Source organism: Falco punctatus, assembly GCF_963210335.1.
Source record: "Falco punctatus genome assembly, chromosome: 6".
NCBI classification, from domain to species: Eukaryota; Metazoa; Chordata; class Aves; order Falconiformes; family Falconidae; genus Falco; species Falco punctatus.
In genome coordinates this window covers 85,095,894-85,118,905 of record NC_137585.1, presented here as the reverse complement: position 1 = coordinate 85,118,905, position 23,012 = coordinate 85,095,894, and the positions used below count along the sequence as shown (strand labels likewise).

The 23,012-nt window shown below is 41.4% G+C and overlaps 1 protein-coding gene across 4 annotated transcripts in view; it reads right to left on the bottom strand.

Annotated features, from left to right (window-relative positions):
* The window catches only part of PLXNB2 (plexin B2), a 267,859-nt gene that overhangs the window by 79,117 nt on the left and 165,730 nt on the right, over positions 1-23,012 (bottom strand). For all 4 annotated transcript variants that reach the window (XM_080393894.1, XM_080393896.1, XM_080393895.1 and 1 more), the window contains 2 exons: positions 2,360-3,470; positions 436-618 (listed from right to left, as the gene is read on the bottom strand). In XM_080393894.1, coding sequence (XP_080250020.1) covers positions 436-618; positions 2,360-3,457 — 1,281 coding nt within the window. In that variant the 5' untranslated portion in view covers positions 3,458-3,470. The remainder of the gene's footprint in view (positions 1-435; positions 619-2,359; positions 3,471-23,012) is intronic.

Here is a 23,012-nt window from a genome sequence, read left to right as displayed (position 1 = left end):
TTCCCCTTTAAGCAAAAGAAGGTGTTTGGCGTTTCAGTCTTGACATTTTAACACCACGAACATGTGAACCCTTGAGCCCCACACCACACAGTCAGAATTTAGCAGAACTCCAGCTTGGGTATTGCCATCACTATCCACTGAATGGCCAGAATGATTACAAAATGAAAACTTGCTCTTAAACTAGTATGGGCTTGAATAGATGTCCTCTGGGAAAAGTGTCATTCAGGTGATGCTAATTCAATCCGTGAAATGGATAGCTGAGGTACATCAGAAATAATGTGTTTTTTCTTTGAAATTAAATATACCAAGCTCCAAGAGAATTTGCTCCTGGTATGCCATCTTATAAATCCCATTTACTTTTAGAGCAGAAGTATGCTACCACTACGGTTCACGACCTTTTAAACACCTTCCAGTCTTTTAAGTCTAGTTTGTTACCTTAAGAATTTTACCATCCGACGTTCCCAGAAAGGCCACGGTATGCCCATTTTCCACAGCCACAGTGACAGCCGTAAGATTCATCCCTTCTTTTTGCAGTACCGGCTTCTCTATAACACCATTCTTACTTCCCAAAAGGTACGGCAAGTGTTCGGAGCCACAGGGGAAATTTTTGCTTGCATTCTAATAAGGAACAGGAATACAGAGCGGTGTTAAACATTCAGATCACTAATTCCTAGCTAAGAATGAAGTGCAACCCTATTACCAGACAGTATAATACCCTTCAGACATAGAGGAGTAGAAAGAGAAATGGATTGTCTGGCCATTTTCCCCCAGCCAGAAGGCAGCAATCAGAAAGCAGCCTGCTAATTTCAAACTGCTTCAATGCTTTCGCTTTCCAGGAGACATGGGGAGAGCATTTTTTTTTGTTTTGTTTTTATTTCATTATAGCAGCACGGTTTAAAAAGTAACCAGTTTGTTTAATTAAAATGAACATGTCATATAGATTAGATTGACCAATTTTATGTTGAAGACTTTTTTTTTTAATGCTATTTTGTTTCTTAATTCGCTGTTATCCATAAAAAAGCAACCCACTGGCAACTGTCTTGAGAACTTCAACACATTCACTCTTCACTATGCTTTAATCCTGAGCTGCAGGGAGTGCCACCAGAAGGAAGTTCATTCACACCTTGCCTTTCCTGCTATATTTGGTAACAAGACTGTGTTTCTGATCTGAAATCCACACCTCCTTTTTGCCGGAAGCCACAGCTACTCCACTTGTCACATTCAGGATTTCTAAATTTGATGCTCATCTCAGATGCAGGGTACTGCAATGAGCTGGTGTCTGGAACAGAAAAGTGTTCTTTTGGCTTCTTATCAGTGCTAGTGACCTACCGTGTGGGAGAGGGCTGTGGTTTTGTGAGATGAAGGATTATGGGTCAATACCAACATGAGGTATTCCCATGCCCCATCTCTTCAGCTGTTCACTCCTACCCCTGGACTGTAGCACACCACTTCTCAAGCTGTGATCAAACAACTGCTTATGCAAGTGCGTAGCTTGCTCAGGTTGGGGAATTAAGACATCCTCCTTAAAAGCTGGCTGAGTTATTTTAAAGATGATTCAATTTCTCAAGCCAGTTTAGGGTTGGCTGCAGTAATGAATGGCATGCCCAAGTAGGGCTTGGGAATAGGGTCGTGTGGGGAAGAACATCATAAATTCAACAGAGATGCTGGAAACTGCCTCTCAGAGACATAGTCATAAGTTGAAGAACAGTATCTGGAGGGGTGTAACAGTGGCCTCCAAAAACCTTATAGCCGAGGTAGCAAGGTAATGACAAGCCATAAAAAGAAGATGGCCATCATGCTCTGGAATTATTTTGAACCAGAGCAAAATATGAACACCAATATAAGAAACGTGTATTTCCAACTATCTGAAAATTCAAATCCAGGTGAGAAACAACACTGAACTGCAGATATCACCTACAAGATTCTTAATCTTAATACCATTTAGAAACACTATAAGTATGGTGGCTGAAACCAGAATTGTCTGTAGTGACCATCTGGAAGATGATCGTGGGCACAACAAATCACTGCATTTGATTTAGTAACTTCCATACCAGAAGGAACCCTTTACATGAAATGCATTTATGAACGAATATTCATCTTTCAGAAAATGAATCTTTTTTTAAGAAGACTTTAAGAAAACATCAAATCTTTTTTAAAGGACTCAAAATTATGACTGTCATTTCTTGCTTGACCTGTTCTGCAATCCCCCCCAACCACATTCCATTTCTATAGTGAATCCAGCTATTCAGTTCTCAGTCATCTGATCTCACTATAGTTTAGCTCAAAGCCACCCCAAAATATGCAGTTGTATATTTTCCACTGATTCTAACACAGATTCTAAAACTGATACTGATATTACCAGTCCATGTGATGCACACGGGTTTTCTGCTGAAAAAAGTTTGTAAAATGAGCTGGTATTCTTTTTAGTGTAGCAATCGTTTCGGTTTTTTTCCATCTTTTCGTTGATGTGCCGCAAGGAAAACACACACATGGCAGATTTTAGAGAGCCGTTATCTTTGTTTACTTTGCTGAAGAGTGCAAGAAGAACTTTGTCATCTGAGAAAGTATCCGTAGTTTGTCTCTGCTGAGCCATGCTTTCAGCCAGCTCTTCTCCTGGAGTAGTGACGTAAGCAGAATGACAGTGGTCATAGGCACCATCATCATCTTTGCAACCCAAGTCCATTTCAAAGTAGGAATAATAATGGGCATCATCTTTGCACAGACGTGCAATCAGTGTCCTGTTATTGACAGGCTGTTTCTCTTGCTGATTAAAAATAAAATAAACGTAATTTTTATCCTCAAAGACTGCCACAAATTGTTGTGTGCTTGATGAGTGATAAGCTGACTTAACAGCTGCTGAGTCTGTATACATTTCAAAAATGTCTTTCCCGTCCCTGTCGTAGAGCTGCCGAGTGCTGATTATTATCCCATTATCATTTGGTCCATTCCCTTTCCCAACAAACAGCACTCGGTCGTTATTCAAGGAAGTGATTAATCCCACAGTTGATACATTCTCGTCGTTGCTTGCTACAAAAGATTTTTCTCCGCTACTGTCTACATAATGCTTCACATTGCTAATGTCTTCTAGATCTCTGATGGCACAGATTCCCTTAAAAAGGCTTCCACACACCACAATTGTTTTATCCGCCTTGTTCAGCAACAACAGTTTGTTATAATTATCAGTCAGTACTGCCTCTTTGCACTGATTTTCATCAATGGGAGGTGTGCACTTTTTGTTGTCCTTTCTTGGACCTGTTTCTACAGACCTTATTACATCCAGGTTTTCTGTAAGCTGATACAGAGCATTTACCACTCCCAAATAGATTATCCCAGTGTCATTATCCACTGTTAGATGATTTAGCTCTGTAGAACTCTGAAAAAAATTCAGTTCCTCATTTCTGGATAAGGTGACACAAAACCAGCTCAAAATGCTCAGTGTCCAGATCCATAAAGCCATTTCTATGTAATACCTAAAAAGGGAAAGAAAAGAATAACATGAACCATACTGAAAAATAAAATCCACACAAAATTCAGCAACATGAATGTTTTTTCCTTTCATGATTTCAGACACAAATACACTTATCCTTATGCCTGTGTAGGCATCATGAAGATTATGGAAAGCCTCAGATCCTGTTAATTATCTAGCAATTTAATATGTTGGGGAAGGATTAAACAAGGTCATATGTCTAAATGATTATCACATAACCAATTAGGCAATCAATCCTGTGCTAAAGCACAGTGAGAATAACAGATAATTTGAAACAACACAGACTGCCAAGAAGTGGTAGTGCTTCTCCAGACATCTTCATACCACGTGAATTATTTATTGTTGAGACTTTAAAAATAAGCTGGAGGATCCCAGTGTTTTGGGTGGCTCCTCCTTAATAGAAGTTACTCAAATGTTTGAGACATTTGGTGTTGCAGGACTTTCCTCAGAAAGCAAAAAAACTTTCAATTGACTACAAGTAAGTGTGGATCTGGCTGCTGATGCTCTTTGAGAAGGTGTTATGCTAATTCTTCATCAGTGTAAAGCTGGAAGACAGCAGAGACCCTAATACACAACATTGTCTTTGCTGGTATGCATTACAGTCCAACACTTCAATTCACTAGAGCACTGCAACTTAATAGTTCCAAATCCACCTTAAGAACACCACTTAGAATTTTATGAGATTAAGATTCTGTTACTACTGGTCATTTTTTGTTTTTTTCTCCCAAATTTATACTTTCCATGCAGATCACCTGGCTGTTTGGAATTGGACAAAGAACTGAAACTTGTAAGAAGAGGTCTAATTTTAACCTGAAGAGTTAAATGAGGAGGCAAGTCCCAACTGGCTTCCTAAGCACATAACATTTTGTCAATGTTTTCTAAAAGTGTTTAGTTCTGAGTGCAGAAAACAGAAGGTGCCATGCTTGGACACACCAATATTAGGGGGAAAAGGTAAATACTGTTTGGAGGAAGTACTGAAAAACAAGTATGATCCACAGTATTTTTGTTTTCAAAGTTAGCCATTTGACTCTGTAGTCTGATGAGAAAGGAACCTGTAAACTTTCAGGGAACCTCAAGTTAAATTTGAAAATGTCTGGAACTGCGAATCAAACCCCAGAGAAGACAAGAGGAACATTTAACAAAATAATCTAATAGGTGAAAGCCTTGTAGGAGGGGGAAAACAGCACAGAATGCCAAAATGAAGAATTGAGAAAATAGAAGAAAAATAATTAAAATAATAATAAAGGAACCATGCTGTTGTGTCAGCTATAACTCCTGTTTTGGCAGCAGCAATAAACTCTGGGGGGATGTGAAAGAGAATTGCCTGAATCATCATTTATACTGGATAAATAAGGTTAAACATCAAAAACAGAACTACAAAAGTCTGAGCAGGGAGGGAAGGACTCTGGTGAGCACAAGCCATCTGCCAGCTCCCCAAACCACCCTGGCATCACCAGCAATGCAGAAAGACAGCTCCTGCCCTCAGTGTTGACTGCATTTTGCTCCTCTGTGGAGATAATGTGTGCGATGGTGAGAACAATTCTTATAAGAACAGAGTGATTCTAACATAAAAAAACAAAAACCTGCTAAACGTAATTCAGGATAGTAATAAAGACAAAATAAAAGGCTAACTTCAATCGTGTTTTGCTAAAGCTCTTACCATGTACCAAACTGAGCAGCTAACTGTAAGAAGAGGTCAAAGAAGAGGCAGTACATTACTAAAAGCACAAGCCTGACTGTCTAATGAGAGGCTGACCTCATATGACCCATCCCTGGAAGTGTTCAAGGCCAGCCTGGATGAAGCTTTGAGCAACCTCGTCCAGTGGAAGGTGACGCTGCCTATGGTGGGGAGTTGGAACTAGATGATCTTTAAGATCCCTTCCAGCCCAAACCATTCTATAATGATCCTATTATATGACAGTGACCAAAGAAAGGCTAAGAATTACAATACATTTTTCAGACACATGGATTTCAGCACATGCTTTGCAGTGTAATGAAGTGCTAGACCTCTCTACAACAACCTTAGACCTGTTCTGAGGAACCGAGAAGAATTCTGATATTATTTGTTAGAAACTCCTCTTTTCTTCCTCTTCCCAAGGACCCCAGTTTCCCAAACAAGCTTTGATGCCAGCTTACATCTCCGTGGCTAAACGGTATGTCATAATACATGTCATCTAGTTTCCCTTACAGTTATCTGCCATGAAATAAAAAACCCAGCTTGACTACTACAGTGTTGTTGCGTAACAGTTTTATCTTTCTACTATCTATTGCACAAGGATCAAATGCTGAAGAATTCAGATTAATTTGTTCCTGTTTTTCCCACAAGGCAATTATTGTTAGATTATTACAATCTCTGTCACAAAAAGCCATAAATAGCTCTACTTATAAAATATGCCTCAAATGAATGGAAAGTAATTTATTTTACCTTAATTTCTGTACTCAGTTCACCTCCATGTCCATTTACTTCAGTGGATTAAAAAATAATTTTGTCCATTTGTGGCACTCAGGACACAGAGGCTGCAATTGCAACATACTTGTGCCTTTGTCCCATGGGCAGAACGAGGAGTCTTGCTGGTTTGTGCCAGAGCCAGGATTTAAGGAAAAGTACACTTTGCACCTCTTAAGCAGACCGTTACAGAGTAATTAATCTCTCTGTACAAAAATGCGTGATGTATCCTCCCTAGTATTTTCTGCCTTGTTTACTTATCAATTTTTTTACTCAAATTATTCAGAACTACATGCATTGTCCAGTAATTCTGGAGAGTTTGGGATGTGTGTGTGTGGTTTTTTTGTTTGGCTTTTTTTTGGTGAGCTTTTTTGGTGTTTGTTTTGGGTTTTTTTGGCATTTATTTCCTGTCACCCTGGTCTCATGCCAAAAACTGTCAGATTATTTCAGACCTCCATCCAAGGTGACAGTTCTTCATTCTCCATACCTATCAGTTTAATTTCCCACCCTCTCTTCAAAGCAAACAGTAAACAAAAATTAAATATGCTATGGAAAAGATCCAGAACTAAATGCCCATGCACCTCTCAAATACCAGGCTTAAGGAAAGAAAAAAGCAAACAAAAATGAAATTTGATGCACTACAACCACAGCTCATTCTCACCTGATCTTAACTTTATTGGGAAGTAGCAGCTGGAAGAATCCTGCTACGACCAGCTGATGTAGTAGGAACGACAGGGCTGCTGCTGAGTTAGGTGCTAGGAAAATGTATCAAGAAACAGTTTCTTGCTATGAAAAACCTCTATTCCAAATGAACTAGTCACAGAAACACAAGAGAAAATGAGTAAGTAGCCCAGGCTGGAGCATGGAATACAAGATGTTCAGTGTGACGAATGTATTTCCAATGGCTTAATCGCATATGTTAAATACACATGAGCCTGTGTGGCTTACTCAGAGTCATGCCCTGGTCCTGAGAGCTGACATACACTCTTTGACCTCAGTTTGCACTTAGTTTTAAGTCCCTGGCAGACTCAGGATGGAAAGCTCAATAGAGCAGTTGACCACATTGGTTTTTTTCTCTCTCATAAGTCTTGTCTCCATCCTGCCTCTTGCTCTCCACCCCCATGATATCATCAGAATCACCTCTTGCTCTCCCATCACGGTTATCTGAATTGCAAAATAATTTCCTTTTTGGATTCCTCCTTTTTTCATCATTGCCTTCCCTATCCTTTCCCCCATCTCAAAACATACACCTCTTCTAATTCATCTACCTTACAGACAACTGAACATGGTTTTGATGAGTATCCTAGTAGGATGGCAGTAATAATAAACAGAATCCCAAAGCAGAAAAGAAATTATTATAAGAAAGGTGCATGATAATTAAAAAGAAAGTGTGGATAACATATAGTCCCTCCCCAGTCTCTCAGATGTGACAGGTGACAAGGAAAGTGGGATGGCAGCAACAAAGCACTTTAAAAGAAACCCACCGGAAAAAAAGCATCTTGCTGCTTACAAGAAATATGAAACTCCACAAGTTATGTGCAGGAAATGCAGAGCACCCAGGAGAACACTTCACACAGGGAAACTGCCATTAAGTGACACCACGCTGGAATGACACAGCTACTAGAGCTCTGCCCCACTGCTAGATAAATTTTAATTGAAGTACCATAACTTTATGTCTTTCTACTCAAGCAAGACCAATAACCTTAAGTAACAGTCAATTCTTCAAAAGGCATTCAGAAAAAAAGAGCATCTATAATCTGCAAGCACAAAGTGAGTTTCAAATTGACTTCACGCTGTTATATAAATACCCTCAAGCATTAGCACCAGCAACATGCTGACATGGATGTGGCAGGTGTTTTCCTCCTCCACCGCACAATCTTCTGCTGTACCTGTATATGGGAACTTTCAACTTTTCAGCCACCCCCAGTCACTTTTCTTTAGCCTTCAATACAGCTCTAGCTTTTTGTTACCTAATGTCCTACCTTCATTTCAGCTGAAGTGAAAGAATACCAAATTTTGCCTGAAATAGGAATAACTGAAAAGTAAACCAAGTGTTCTTCCCAAAAATGACAGACAAGGAAGTCTTCAGTGAAGGAATAATCTCACCAGTTAAGCTTCTGTGGCATTTTTGCAGAGCTGTTCTTCAACCATATATATATATATGTACTGAATTAAACTCTGTAATCTCATCTCATCCAAAGTTTTGTGACTTGAAATACTGGGTCTAGAGACAAAGGCTTCTGCCAAGGAGGCAGATACTGATACACTTTAACAGTAAGTGATGAGAGGACTGCCATTCTCCCTGCAAAATCCCCTATCAGGGAGACCCAAAAGATCCAAAAGACCCTTACACTGGAAAAAAAATCGCAGAGACCCAAAAGTTACAACATGAAAAAGGTAAAAATCCAAAGGATGCACCCAAATGACATTAATATTTACATAAAGAGGAATGAAAAAAAATTTCTCTTCTCCCTCATTTGAAGTAACTTTGCTTTTAGCTTCCAGCAGGTTTTCCATGAGTCAAAAAGAACTCAGCTTTCATTTTTAAGCTCAAAGGAATTCAGAACAGAAACCAGAGAATGCGTGTGAGGCAGGGGATGAGCAGATTTTGTTTGGATTTCAAAGCTTCTACTTCTGTGAGAACTGTAGGTAAACAGGAGCACTCTCCTCCTCAGCTACAACTTTTATTACTATTTCCTCAAACCAATGAATGATGGAGCTTGCTGGTTCACAGAAGAAATTACCTGGAAAAACACTGCAGGATTCAATCCCATTTCCTAAGAGCATGGCAAGACGCTGGAAAGGCTTTGGAGAGAGAAGAACGACTTCTTTTGTAGACTATGCTAGACATCCCAAACTGGTTTAGTAGAACCACTGAGAATAGCAATCACTGTGATGGGCGTCCATCCCTTTAATTGTAATGGTCTGCTGTTAGCACATGGGACCTCTGGGTCAGTGAGCTGCAGGAGGTCACTTTGCAGTGAATGAAAAACCAATATCCATTTCATTAGAAGCCGTGATAGCCTGTACTGCTCAAACATAGAAGGAGTCATTTTCCTTCTCTTTCACTGCTCCTTAAAAAACAATTTGCTAAGATATAGGGCATCTTCATATAGAACAACCCATCCCACCTGGTAAAACTGCTGGAAAAGTGGCAAAAAATGGACAAATATTTGTAACACTCCTTCTGCTCCTGATGTGGAAGACGAAAGTTTTGCTTGCACTCACAAGGCAAACTCTCATTTTTCTTAAGTTTTTTAAGTAATATTCAATAAGATAAGGGTTGGTTTTTTTAAACATGTGCAATACATATATTGAGATAGATCTTTTTTTACGAAGACTGGTTAGAAATTATAGATTTGCCAAGGAAATAATGAATGTTACACCCTCAGTCCCAGTGCATTCTGCAGGTGTTTTTCTGCAATCCTCAAGTAAAATAAATGGAAAACATACAGAACCACAAACTCAGGTTACTGAAAACCAGGGTTTCCTGCACCATGGCTTCATCTGGCAAGAACAAGCTGTGGTGGGTTGACCTTGGCTGGATGGCAGGTGCCCACCAAGCTGCTTTAGCACTTTCCCCTCCTCAGCTGGACAGGGAAGAAAAATACAACAAAAGGCTCATGGGTTGAGATAAGGACAGGGAGATTACTCACCAATTACCATCGTGGGCAAAACAGACCCAACACAGGGAAATGAATTTAACTTACTGCCAATCAGACCTGAGTAGGGTAATGAGAAATAAACCCAAAACTTAAAACACCTTCCCCCCCACGCCTCCCTTCTTCCCTGCCCAGCTTCACTGCCAAACCCTTTACCTCCTCCCCTCAAGCTGCACAGGGGGACAGGGAATGCGGGTTTGGTCAGTACATCACAATTCTGCCACTCACTCCTCCCCCGCTCCAGCATGGGGGCACTCCCATAAGAGACAGTTCTCTACAAACTTCTCCGATGTGAGTCCTTCCTGGGGGCTGCATTTCTTCACAAACTGCCCCAGTGTGGGTCCTCTCCATGTGGTGCAGTCCTTCAGGAATAGACTACTCCAGTGTAGGTCCCCCATGGGATCACAAGTCCTGCCAGCAAATCTGCTCCAGCCTGGGCTTCCCATGGGGTCACAGCCTCCTTCAGGCACGTCTACCTGCTCCAGTGTAGGATCCTTCGTGGCGTGCAGGTGGATATCTGCTCCACCATTAACCTCCATGGGATGCTCAGGGACAGCCTGCCTCACCATGGGCTGCATGGGGACAGTCTTCACCACGGGCTGCAGGGGAATCTCTGCTCCGGTACCTGGAGCACCTCCTCCCCTCACTCTGCACTGACCTTGGCATCTGCAGGGCTGTTTCTCTCACATATTCTCATTCTTCTCTCCTAGCTGGTGTTGTGCAGCAGTCTTCCCCCCTTCTTAAATAGGCCATCACAGTGGTGCTAGCACTATTGCTGATGGGCTTGGCCTTGGGCAGTGGTGGGTCTGTCTTGGAGCCAGCTGCCACGGGCTCCATTGGACGTGGGGGAAGCTTCTACCAGCTTCTCACAAACACCATCCCTATAGCTCCCTCACTACCAGAATCTTGTTATGCAAACCCAAGACACCTATACCACGGTTTTATCTGGCGAGAATGAGCTGCCAGGGCCCAAAGAGGAGTAAATCTCTCTCTCATGCCTGCAGCATCAGCAGAGGCCAGAGGTGGCTGGCAGAGGAGGAGAGTGTGCACTGGATGGTTCCCTTGGGAAAGGAGCGTGGGCAAGAAGATCCCTACATCACTTGAGACTCTCACCTTTCAGAAGATCTGAGATATCAGCAGCAAAAAGAGCTCAGATAACTCACTCCCTGAGAGAGCCCATTAACCCAAGTGGACACTGAGGCATCTCACAGCCTGGCTAGCTCAAGGGCAAAGGGATGCATTTGAAAGGATGAAGGAGTGTTGCATGAGCAAGGCCACCCAAAGAGAATTTTAAAAGACTTTTCTTGACCTTTACTTACAAGGTCATCTCCATCAAGCTTCCCACAAAGGCAGATGAGTTTTGAGAATCTGTACCAGCAGTCATTTACCTAAACCTTCCTTGTGTGTCACAGTCTCCGAGGGAGTAGGGAGGGGATTAAACAGGGGATCTCATCTAGCTCTAATATCTCTGGCAACTACAGCAAAACGGTACTGCCACATACAAACGGGCCAGCAACCAAACAGAAATGTTTTCCCGTCCCAACAAGGAAAAGGTTTCTCCAGGCATTGCAACTGAATTAACAACTGAGGAGCACAACTGCTCTTCACAGTAGGTCCTATATCCACCAGCACGTCCACGCCAAGGACGCTCATAAACTTGGTGCAAAATCGGCAGGGTTGAGTCAAAAGCTTAAGTGAGGCAAACAGCTAGCAAATTCACAGTTCACATTAATAATTATTTCATTAGCTTCAAGCTAAATTAATAATACTATTAGTAGTCTGAATCAAAACCTTTCATCCGTGCACATCTGAATTCCAAAATATTTAATATTCTGATCCAGATCCAAATTCAGAGCAAGAGGGAGCAACGTGAGTCTTAATTTTTCAACTAGGAGTTGCTCAAAAGAGCATTAGCAACAGGTAATGAGACTCAGAAAATTCATACTTACGTATTTTGTGACAGCACTCAAGAATTTCCAATAATGTGCTGTCTCTGCAACATCAGCAGGTAAACAAAAAAGAAGAGTAGCACTTTGCAGATTTATATGCACTCTTAGAAGCAGAGCCTGCTACACAAAGCTGAACTCTAATGAATTCCCTGGTTTATTACAGCCAGTCCTGGCAGCATTTTGGTTTTGAAAATCTTTTACACCATGGATTCTGCCATAGTTCAAGGGTGGTTTTTTGCTGCTCTTAGGAATCAAAACAAAAATTCTGCTAAGTGAAAGTATCTTCAAGAGTTCACAGTGCCAAGTAGCTTAAAGAAAAGTCAACAAAAATAGCTGCTGTGGAAAAACCTCATTCCACAACATTAGCTACCAGCTATTACAGAGTATAAACCACTCCGATACACAGGTAGTTTATGCCAGAAAGGTCTCTTCAAGTCCTAAATTTTATTATTACAATTTTTATTCTGAAGACAAGCTTTCATATTATCACTTCAAATAAGAGGGTTGCATATACACAATTCATCCCCACTGATGCAGGCAGGAGCACACATAGGGAAGAGAAACACTGCAGAAGCACACCTGCCCGCCTGCCTTCCTGGAGCACACCTCCCTTTCAGTTTTGGCTTCTATATTCATCCCTTCATCTTTTTTGCACTCTCTCGGTAGAAATGAAGCACTCCTTTTAATGAGGCCTCGCTTTCTCAGTGTTACAAAGATGTAGTTGATCTGCAAGAAAAGCAGCTGAGTGACGTGTTTAATAGCAAGCAGCTGACTCGGCAGGAATCTGAACCCACAGAATCCCCTCTTTGACCCGCTTCATGGTTTTGTTAAAACCATGAGGTCTCCTAACTAACAAAAATCTAAGTTTGGGGTTTTTCTCCCCAACCTCATTGAGCACTAAGCCCAGTGATGCCTTATGGACCAACATCCAGCTGCATCATTGTGCAGTCAGCACAGGACCGCAGGCCCCTCCAAAGTCACTTACAGGCACTTTTATGCTACCTGATCCTGCAAATGGCCTAATCTATTTTGGCTCCAAGTGTAAAAAGCACCTGCAGCATCTGAGCTGCCCAATCTTCACTGGGGGTGGGGGTGGGGTGGGGGTTGTGTCCCTGCAGCAACCACTGCATAAGGTGGCTACAGAAGCCTGGCAGAAAGTGGGGATGTCCCACGCATGCCCACCAGCTCCATACAAGCACCGGGTTATTTTAACCCTTCTGTAACTCAGGAAAAGTCTTCTGTTTTCTTTTAGCTGGGGGACCAGCAGAAAATGAGAGAAAGCCTGGAGCACAGGAAGGAAAGCCCAGGGAGTTAGGATAGCTTTTATTCGCTGGTCTTCCCTGCACTAATAAGGGTATTACAGCACAAAGAAAAAAATGCATTTATACTGATAGTAAAAGGACTCTGTGTCACCAGCTCCATGCTACAACAACGAATTGCTTGTTTTCAGTCCTAAGGTCATCTTCAAGGACTGGTTTTGGACTTCCCCTGGAAGAAACAAGAAAGGAGGCGGATTTTTTTCCAGTGTGGGGGAATCTGAGCATGACCATGTGGAAACAAACAAAAACTATTCTGGCTCCTTCCTTGCCAGAACCAGTTCTCCCTCTTAATTAACCATTAATCACATGCACAAAAAATAATCAAATCAAAAAGGACATTTCTAGCATGTGTGAATCTTTACTTGCCCTACAAATGGCACAAACGAGACTCAAGAGGTCACAGGCAGGCGATCCATCTGGCCCTCCTCCTCAAAACAGAAGCATCAAATCACACTCTGGACGTCAAATGCAGCCACAGCCTTGTGTGGCAGCACCAGCCCGCTTCAGCAGCAGCTCAAAGAGCACAGCGAGAGGAGATCTGGAGACAGCCAGGGATTTCTTTGCTGTGATATGGCTGTACAGGACAGGACACAAGACTTTCAAAGCTAATTGGCATTTTGGCACAAGGCACAGCCATAATTTTTTTCTTCCTGTTACATTATAATATTTTAGGACTTAATACAAGAATCATGTATAAGCCACAATGGTAAGGCTGTATGAAATTTATCATATAAATCAGAGGGATAAATACATTTTAACCCATAAATCAATGAAATGCAAAGATGGCAAGTAATTCATAAAGCCCCATGCAACAAAATCCTTTCCCTCTAATTTTACCCCTCACTTGGTGGTGTTTGCTGTGTGAGTTCTTGTCTCATCATCATTCTACCTTCTTATTTTTCCGTTTCTCCTGATTTTGTTTTCCCATTTGGGTTTAATGGATTCCTCCATTCTTCATTTTAATGTAGTTATCTGGCTATGCCAGTGATTTATCCAGAACTTCTGAGAGGTGGGACAGAAGCTCTATAAACTGTCAACTGCACTATACAAAGTACTACAACATATATTGTACTTAGGTAGCTGATAATGCAAGCCACAGAGAGAGGCAGAGGAGGATGGGGAAAATTCTTGAAACGGAAAGTTTATTGAATATCGAGAGCCAAGAAACACATAGCTGAGGAATGGAGAATTTTCCTGGCTTCTGCTGCTGGAGATAAATTGCAGGGATTTGTCTGGTTCATCCTTCTTGAAATTCTTTAAACTTTCATTCGGACCATTTCTATATCCATGCTGGTGTTGCTCATTTTGATTGCTCTAAGATTAAAGTGTGAGGGTTTTTTCTCTCTGCCTTTCAAATTAATGTTCATGACAGTTTTTAAAAAGCCCTTTTATTTTGTCTGCCTTACACATCTTTTCACATCTTCTTACAGCTCCTCCTCCCCCCACCTTCTTTTCTTTTCTTCCCAGGAACAGCCTCCAAGTTTTACCTCTCCTATGGCTGTTGCTACTACAGCTTGAATACTCCTGTGGAAAATCTTTGATGACAAAGCAGGAGGTAGAAGAAAAAAAAAGAACAAGAACCTCAGGTGAATTTTAGACCTCCATGGGGAGCTCAGACATACTGCCTCATTGACTTCCTATCTCTTTTCAAACCTTATCTGGAAACACCTCTTTTGTTTCTTCACTGCTTTTCCCTGCTCTTTTGTTTCCCCCTGCTTTTTCAGAGAAACGATAAATACAGTGAGACATACTTAGTCTCATGGCACTGCCGGTTTTACATACTCAATGTTCAATCCAGTTTGGGGAGGAGGAGGGAACATATGTGCAGAAGAGATGGTGCTGGGTGAACTGGTGTCCTGCTGCAGGGAGCCAAGAAGAGGTAGTGGTACATGGTGCAGGTGAAGCAGCACAGCAGAAACAACAAACTGGGGGGGGCTGCTTCTACTCATCGACAGGTAACTAATACAGCTGAGAAGGGAGCTGGGAGAAGATGGGGAGATGCATGATAATATGCCAGAAACAGCTTCGTGCAGCAGAAGAGCATAGCAAGAAAGGGCACATGGTAAACATTTGGAGAGGCTTTTTAAGGTAGTGGGGAGAGGAGTGAAATAGAAGTCAAAAGAAAGAGGGTGTGCAGGAAATTAAACGTGCTAAACTAAATACCATATACAGTATAAAGGGTTAAGCACCAGAGATGCAAACAAATATAGAACAGACTGTGTGTTACCAAGTAACATTTGATTGCACTTACTCATTTATCCATTGTGGCTTTCAGCTGCAGCAGACACGAAAAGATGAAACAGAATTGCAGCATTTTGACCTGTTTACCTTTTCCCGTTTGGTTTTTTTTTGGTTGATTTATTTATTTATTTATTTAATAAACACATGCGCCTCATCTAAATGAATGGAGTGTCCCTGGCTCTAAAAGAGCAGCACCGGCTTCTACTGAACCAATCTGCCCAGACAGACACTGTGTGCACTTCTTCTACCTTTCTAATAATTGTATCTCACTCCAAATTTATACGGCCAGTTAACCAGTAATTTGCACAGCCCTGACAGCAGCACCTATCTATGCCTGTCTATTTAAGGGCCTGTCAGCAAAAGCATTATAAAACCCCCTTTTTATGGATGCATAACACAGTCATAAAATGTATTTTCCTACATAAAATGTAGCTTCGGAACTGCCCAACACAATTTAATCTCCAAGAACACTTTATTTCAGAAAAGGAGCATGATACAATGCACGATGAAAATATATTACTAGCCATTTCACACCAGTCCATGCCTAACCCCTTCAAAACAGAGGTCCTTCCTTTAAAATTACAAGTCCTCAGCCATGCTGAACACAACACTACAATCTCCGCAGAGTGGCTCTAATGTACATGGGACAGATGTGAACAAAACCAGCCAATTTGCATAGGTGGGCTCGGGACCTGCTCCAGCTGAACCTGCCAACCAGTCCACAAACTGTTTAAGGCCTGTGTTGAGGGCTCTAACAGGAGCATCAGGTGATACATAAACTTGCAGAGAATTGTAGAATGGTTTGGGTTGGAAAGAACCTTTGAAGATCATCTAGTCCAATGCCCCCTGCCATAGGAAGGTTCATCTTTCACTAGACTAGGTTGCTTAAAGCCATGTCCAACCTGACTTTGAACACTTCCAGAGACGGGGCCGCCAGAGCTGCTCTGGACCACCTCTTCCAGCATCTCACCACCCTCATCATAAAACATTTATTTCTTGTGCCTGATCTAAAGCTACTCTCTTTCAGTTTAAAACTGTAGAGGAATGAAGGCAGTGGGTTGATCAGCATTGATAATGTGCAGCTGTGGCCTTGCCTCAGAGGCAGTGGGTTGGTTGACATGGACGATGTGCAGCTGTAGCTTATTCCAGCTAAGTGGTTAAACAGCCCTGAGGATGGTGGGAGAGAGGGTTGGGTAGAGGAGGAGTGGTGTGGTCTGACCTCTGGAGGAAGGAGAAACAGCATGGACAGTAGACTCTGACCTATGATAAAAGCCTTGTGGCTGCCTACTGGTTTGTGCTGCAACAATTGGTGCTCTGTGTGAGGATACCTGAGTTGGGCTCAGAGTACAACAACTGGTGCCCAATGTAGCTGAGACAAGCAGGAGAATCTGTGACCCATAACAGGCACAGTGAGAGGTGAGCCATTGACAACTAATCAATATGGGTGTATTGCAATAATTGTCGTCCATCTTAACTCAAACTGCAGCTTAAAACCACTGCCCCTTGTCCTGTTACTACAGGCCTTAGTAAAAAGTGTCTCTCCATCTTTCTTATAAGCCCCCTTAAAAAATGCAGGGTGAATTTTTTACTTGGAAATGCTGCTGTTCAGTAAGTGCACACACATGTATGGTCTCTTCCTCTCTGCCTTGGAAAAAAAACCCCATAGGTCTAAGTCCCAGAACTTGTCCCTGTAATTACTGGTCCCAGACTTAAAATTTTCTCCTGTCTCCTCAAAGGCTTTCAAGAACCACAAGTTGTGCTCCTCAAGATCAGAGGATGCAATCTGAGATGCACAGAAATAGCGATGGACAAGCTGACCAGCTCTTCCACTCTTACCAATAACAACTCATGGTTTAGGGGATTTATTTATCTGCCTGCTGATTTTGCAATCAAACCATTCTCAAACAGTATTTTAACCTGAAACAACTGCAAGACTCAAACATATCTTTACAGTTAAAAAAAAAAAAAAAAAAGGTGTGTGTGGGAAGTACTGTTTGTGCTGTAAATAGAGCATCTAGTTTTGGTTTCCTAACACTCAGAGTTGACTCTTCTTAAGAGCTGGTAACTCTAAACCCTCTCTGTCCTTGATTGATGAGATGGGCTAACCACGCTCAAGTACAGGAACGGCATTTTTCATGCTTCTGGCAGCACAGTGCGTCTTTAACCTATTGCTTAAGTGCTGCCAAGGCATCTGCATGAAAAAACATACAAGAAAAGATGCAAACCCATGAGTAAAGCCATGCAAACTCCTACTACTTTCTTACCAGAGGAACCGCAGGATAAGCTGGGCACAGCATTTGCCTCACACAAACTCCTGCCTATGGCAACTCCATTTCCTGACCCTGTTTCATTTTGATGTTTGAATAAAAGCAAGAGTATGCTCTGTGAAACAGCCAATGCTAACAAATGGAAAAGCGATCTCCACTGAAACTACTGGCTTCTCACAGACCTGACATAAAATGCCAGTTATGGACCCAGTGACCAGACCTAGGCCACCTGCTGCCCAGTGTTGAAGCCTCTGCTGCTGCAGAGCATGGTTGAATTCTGGCTGTAACATGACAAGTTTCTTCTGTGTGTATGCAGCAGGATGGAGAGGCCACTGCAAGGCTGCTCAGCAGCTGGTGGGAATATTTTTCTTCTCACTGGTAAGCACATTTAGACACATGAGTTAGTAGAGCCAATAAAGGCCAGCTACATTATAGAAGGCAACTAGAGAACAGTGTAAATCCTCCTCCTCGCAAGACCAGTTTCATTCCAGAATCCTAATTATTCAGGCTGCCTCCACAGACTTCTGTTGGGCAGCTTTCATCATGCATCTTCTGAGCTCTTAGGCTAAATGTTTCTTTTATGGCACCCACTGATGTGGTTAAAAGGTCTAATCCAAGTATATTTTACAATGTTTGCTTTGTACATAGGGTACTTCAGTATATGTATATTTCAAATTTGAATTTACAGTAGCCGCTCAATGTATTTAGAAATTTTGTACATTAGATAAACCCTAAATTCAAACACAGATTGCATACTTTCTACAGGAGAATTTATAGCTAGGAAAGTCTTCAAACATGATCACCATGCATAAACACTTTTAACTGACTGAAAGCAAATAAGCTGAAAATTTATAGGGGTACATTAAGACATGAAGTTTATAATGCTGATGTGTACAGATAACAGGAAATACGCCTCAAAGCATGACATCATTGAAAACAGAACCTGAATTCCCCTGCAAACAACTTAAGAACAGTCAGAATTACAGTTTTTAATATATATATTCTGAAGCATTTTATTTGGATAGTCTTATTTCCAAGTAACTGAAACGCATAGCCCAGTTGTTTCAGGAGCACTTCTGATTTTACATATAGCACATGACAAAAGAGCAAACTATTATTGCAGTAGCCAAAGACTGCAAGATTTTGTTCAGGCTGCGTATTTCATGAGAAGTCCTTCTATAGATTCAAGTGAAAAGGAACAGTTTTATGGGCTAGTTTGTCCTGTAAAATATTCTCCCTAATCCTTGTAAAAATATAATTCATGCTAATCCTTCTGCCTGAAAGCATTTTTGCAGACAACTTTGAACATTTCTGTCACAGTTTATTAGCTTTAAGCTGATCTAATTTCTCTAATTGTCATCAGGTTTATTAGGATCTGTCTAGATATCAGATTTGTATAGTTGATCTGGTTTTACATAAACCCCTCAAACTGGTACATTTTAATTTCCCAAGCAGACATCTGTCTTCATCTGTATCTTGTAAAGTACCAAGTACATTCTTGCCCCTTAATTAATTAGGAGCAATGACCTACGCATCAGGTAGTAATAGCATCCAATTAGCTGAAATGTACGGCGCTTGCAAAGTATTATCAGTCACATCACAGTAAAGAGATATTTGCCCGTTCATGCTGCATGCCCTGGATGTGATGTACCAGCAATCTGTAGCCATGACAAAGCACTAGCACAAGACTAAAAATTCCTACCCCTTGGCCTGGTCTTTTCGATTTCTAAAGACATTCAGATGCTAATATTTTTTGCATTTATGACTGCCATCAGAAACATTGTATCTCCAAGCTTTAAATATGCCTACCATCAAGCTCATGACAGTAGGATAACGACGGAAGTTTGTCAAACATGCAAGGTTAGAACCCGCTGGGCACAGGAAGGCTTTGAAGCATTGAAAAATCCACTGTGGAAGAGTCTGACGTTCCAAAACAGAGCTGGAAACCAGTCCCAGAGGCTAGAAATCCTATTTCAACACCTGGAAACTACAGTATGACCAAGCCTTCAACAAGACACAAATTTCCAACAGGTTTTTGCTGTATGTGTACAGAGCCTGTGGAGTCACATCAGAGGAAGCTTCACTCCGAGACATAAATGACTTGTATATCCTATGATGCTATGCAAATTATTTTGTTAATGCAATCACCAAAAAACTATGTATTGTCTCACACAGAGAACAGCAGGAGTTGTACATGCGTATCTGAGCACAGATTTCTCTCACTAGCTTTCTATAGGACTTAAACAGTGACATAAAGAAAAGCCAGTAGGAAAATCAAACTTACTACTCTGACGGGAGAAGAGCAGGCATGAGTTGTAACTGACAATGTTATTCAGAAATTAGTTACTAAAGTACTGAAATGTGAGGATGTCTGAGATGATGAAGATAATTTAGTATCTCTCCAATCCATGCTTGCTTGCTGTAAGAATTCAAGTAACAGCAACTCACCAAGGCTTTGTCTCTGGACTAGTTCTGTATCAGCAATTGTAAAAAGCTGGAGTCCATTCAGGCTGAGTACACAGCAATTTGATATAGTTAATGTGACTAGCAAGTGAACTACTAATACTGAAATTCAAAGAAAGATGGCATGGAAAACGGTTGGTGCCAAAAGATGGAACCATGCTGCACAAGGGGCTCAGACAAGGAGGCTATGCCACCAGGAAGCTGAGCAAGTTGAAGCCTCGATGCTTCAGTCTCCAGGCTGCAAAACTGGAGTACAGTGTTTTTATTCCTTTGCAAAGGATATGTGCCACATGAGTGAAAAACATTATATAAAATGAGAACTTATCTCATGGAAAGATTAAAAAAAAAACCAAAACAAGCACCCAGACAGCTCCAGTACGTTGCTAAATTTAGCCACAGTATTAAAGTTTTGGGTAAACTTCAGGCAGAAAATTCAGATGCATGTGGGACAGAAATGCGTCTTTCCACTTAGTTTTCAAATTGGAGCGTCTATAAAGGAGAGCCATTGTCCTTTGGCTGGTCCCTGCTCACAGCAACTAAGGGAAGTCCATCACTGTGTCTCCAGCTCTGCTACCTCACGAGGAGGAAGATGGAGCCAGGACTCTGCTGCTTGCTCTGGTCTTCATCACCACCACATTTGCTTCACAGTAACAGGGTGGGCAGGATTCCAGTACAGGCAAAACAATTGTTTTTAAAAATGGCCTCTTGGCCTCAGGTCTGATCGTACATGGTGGTCATTTGAAAAATGGTAAGCAAGAGCACTACTTCCTTGCATTTAGAAAGAACTACAGTTGTGCAGTAGGGTAACTATTGTGCAATTAGTCCATGGTGCCCAGTATATGCCCAGCCACCCCTACTCTCCCTGCTAACTTCATGTTAAAAAGCACCCTCTGTCACCAAAATGCCAAGAAATTCTGGTATAGTCTCACCCACTGATTTTTGTGAAAGTACTACACTGCCTTTAGAGAAAAAAAAGGCAACACATATTTAGCCTGAGCATTCATAGATTTGCACTGCTTTTCCTATGGTGTGATGCCTGGCAGGTTGTAATAGTACAGTAACATGAGCATGCTTGTTTAGGTTTCAACTTTACCTATACTTGTCTCATTTGTTTTTTAAATAAGGTTTTGAAATAAAGCACTTAAATACTTTCAAGTCAATACTTAACATTTAGATTTGTTTAGACTGAGTATAAATATTTATTTAGACATAGGCTTATGTCAAATAAAGAGTATTCAGCTAAATTGATATAATCATTCAGCAACATTAAACCAACTTGGGAATTCAGACACTTGAAAAGTAAAAGCACTAATAGTGCACAAAGATTTGCAGAAAAGAACGAAACAAGAACATGGTGAGAAGTAATCATTTACTTTTTAACCCTCCTGAGAAACCAGTCAACCTCTGGGACATCCCTCTGCCCAGTACAACCACTCAGAAGACACAGATACAGGGAAACTGCCTATGAAGTGGAATGGGGATAAGAACTGCATGTGTTGGGTGCGTTTGTTATTTCATTGAAATAATTGATCCCTGATGCTAAAGATGGTAACACTGGTGGGATTCAAATACTGCAGACACTAATGAAATCTCTCTTACTTTCTGGCAATGGATTTAAAATGTCTCTACTCCCACTGCACAGTGCCCTCAGCAAGACAGGCAGTGGTTTAACAATAAAGCACTGCAAGCGTTCAAACTGAGGAGGTTGTAATCCAAAAAGTAAAGTCACCTTGCTCAGTCTCACCAGTATGTAAAGCATGCTCGCTGCCTCAGGAAGAGCTAGGGGAAGGGGACAGATCCCTGCCTCCATACACGAAAGAAAAAAATAATCAACAAGACACCGATTTCAGAGGCCACTGCTTGATCTGAGCACATTTGGAAAAAATGCACCAGCTCCATTAGGTGATTAAATAAATATCTCCCCCCTCAAAAATAGCTCTGCTCAGCAGGATCATTGTTTGCTTATTTTAAAAAGTTCCTCAGCTTGTAATGTCTTTCTCATATCCTTCCAGTCTAGGATGTCTAAGAACCGCTGACAAAGCAGTCTGCCATACTTGGTGTTAGATGGCTGATTGCACTGTACCAGGCACCTGAGACACCAGGGTCTCAGTCTGATGGACGCATCCTCGGTCCCTCCCACAGGGCACACAGAGCTAACAAAGCCTGAGGAAATAAGTATCTTACTGATGACACAAATGTAACATTTTATTAAGTTTTGTATTAGCCTTTAAGCACCAGCGTGACAGGAAAAAAACAACGTACTTGGAAGAGACAATCATCTTTGTTTAGAAGAATCAATGGTCCCTATCCCCTCCAGCACTGCATCAGTACGGCCATAAACCTATGGTAGATGCGCATGGAGAAACTTCTAGTACAAGTCAGGCCTCTCTCTAGACTATAACTATAGTCACACACACCTCCCACAGTGGTCTATGTAGCTTGACAGGGACCAGCACCTTTATTAATAATGCTTTGTTTAAATTTACTGGAACTGCTATTTGATTTATGGAGTCCTTTGCAAGCTTCAGAGTGATTTGCACAAAATCACTACGATCTGCACATAGGAATTGCTTCACCCAGCCCTGAATGAGTTGGGTGACACAGTACCTATTGTCGTAGCATCACCAACCTTATCCAACAACATCTTTTGACATATGATCTTGTCCAATTAAATAAACAGAGCAATTTAGATAGGCAGAAGGTAATTATTGCAGCTGGATAGCGGCCAGCTCACTGAAGTAGGAATACCATTCTTTGAAAGAAGCTTTATGTAGTTTAGCAAAGTTTAATGACTGGAAGCTTTCAAGAGCTTTGCACTGTACTGCATCCAGCGATGAAAGATCCAAGCATATGGCACTCCCTTCATACCACAGCGAGCAACAGTCGTGACATCTTCTGTTAAGACTGTTTCTTTTAAAAAGATGTTTGGAAATAAATGGCTTTCCAACCTCTCCTTTTTAGCCCTAATTGCCTATATCTTAACTGGACCCTATTTATTTGAACCAAGAATAGGTAAATAAAGAACCAGGACTGGGCTGCTACTTTCACATCATCTTTTCTCCTTTCTTCCTGGGGAACTGTCAAATCCCATTTCTTATCGAAGGATTTCAATTGTTTTTCACTATCCCTGCTTTATTTGCCAGCGGCTCTTTTTTAAATGGAAGACAGAGTAGAAAGA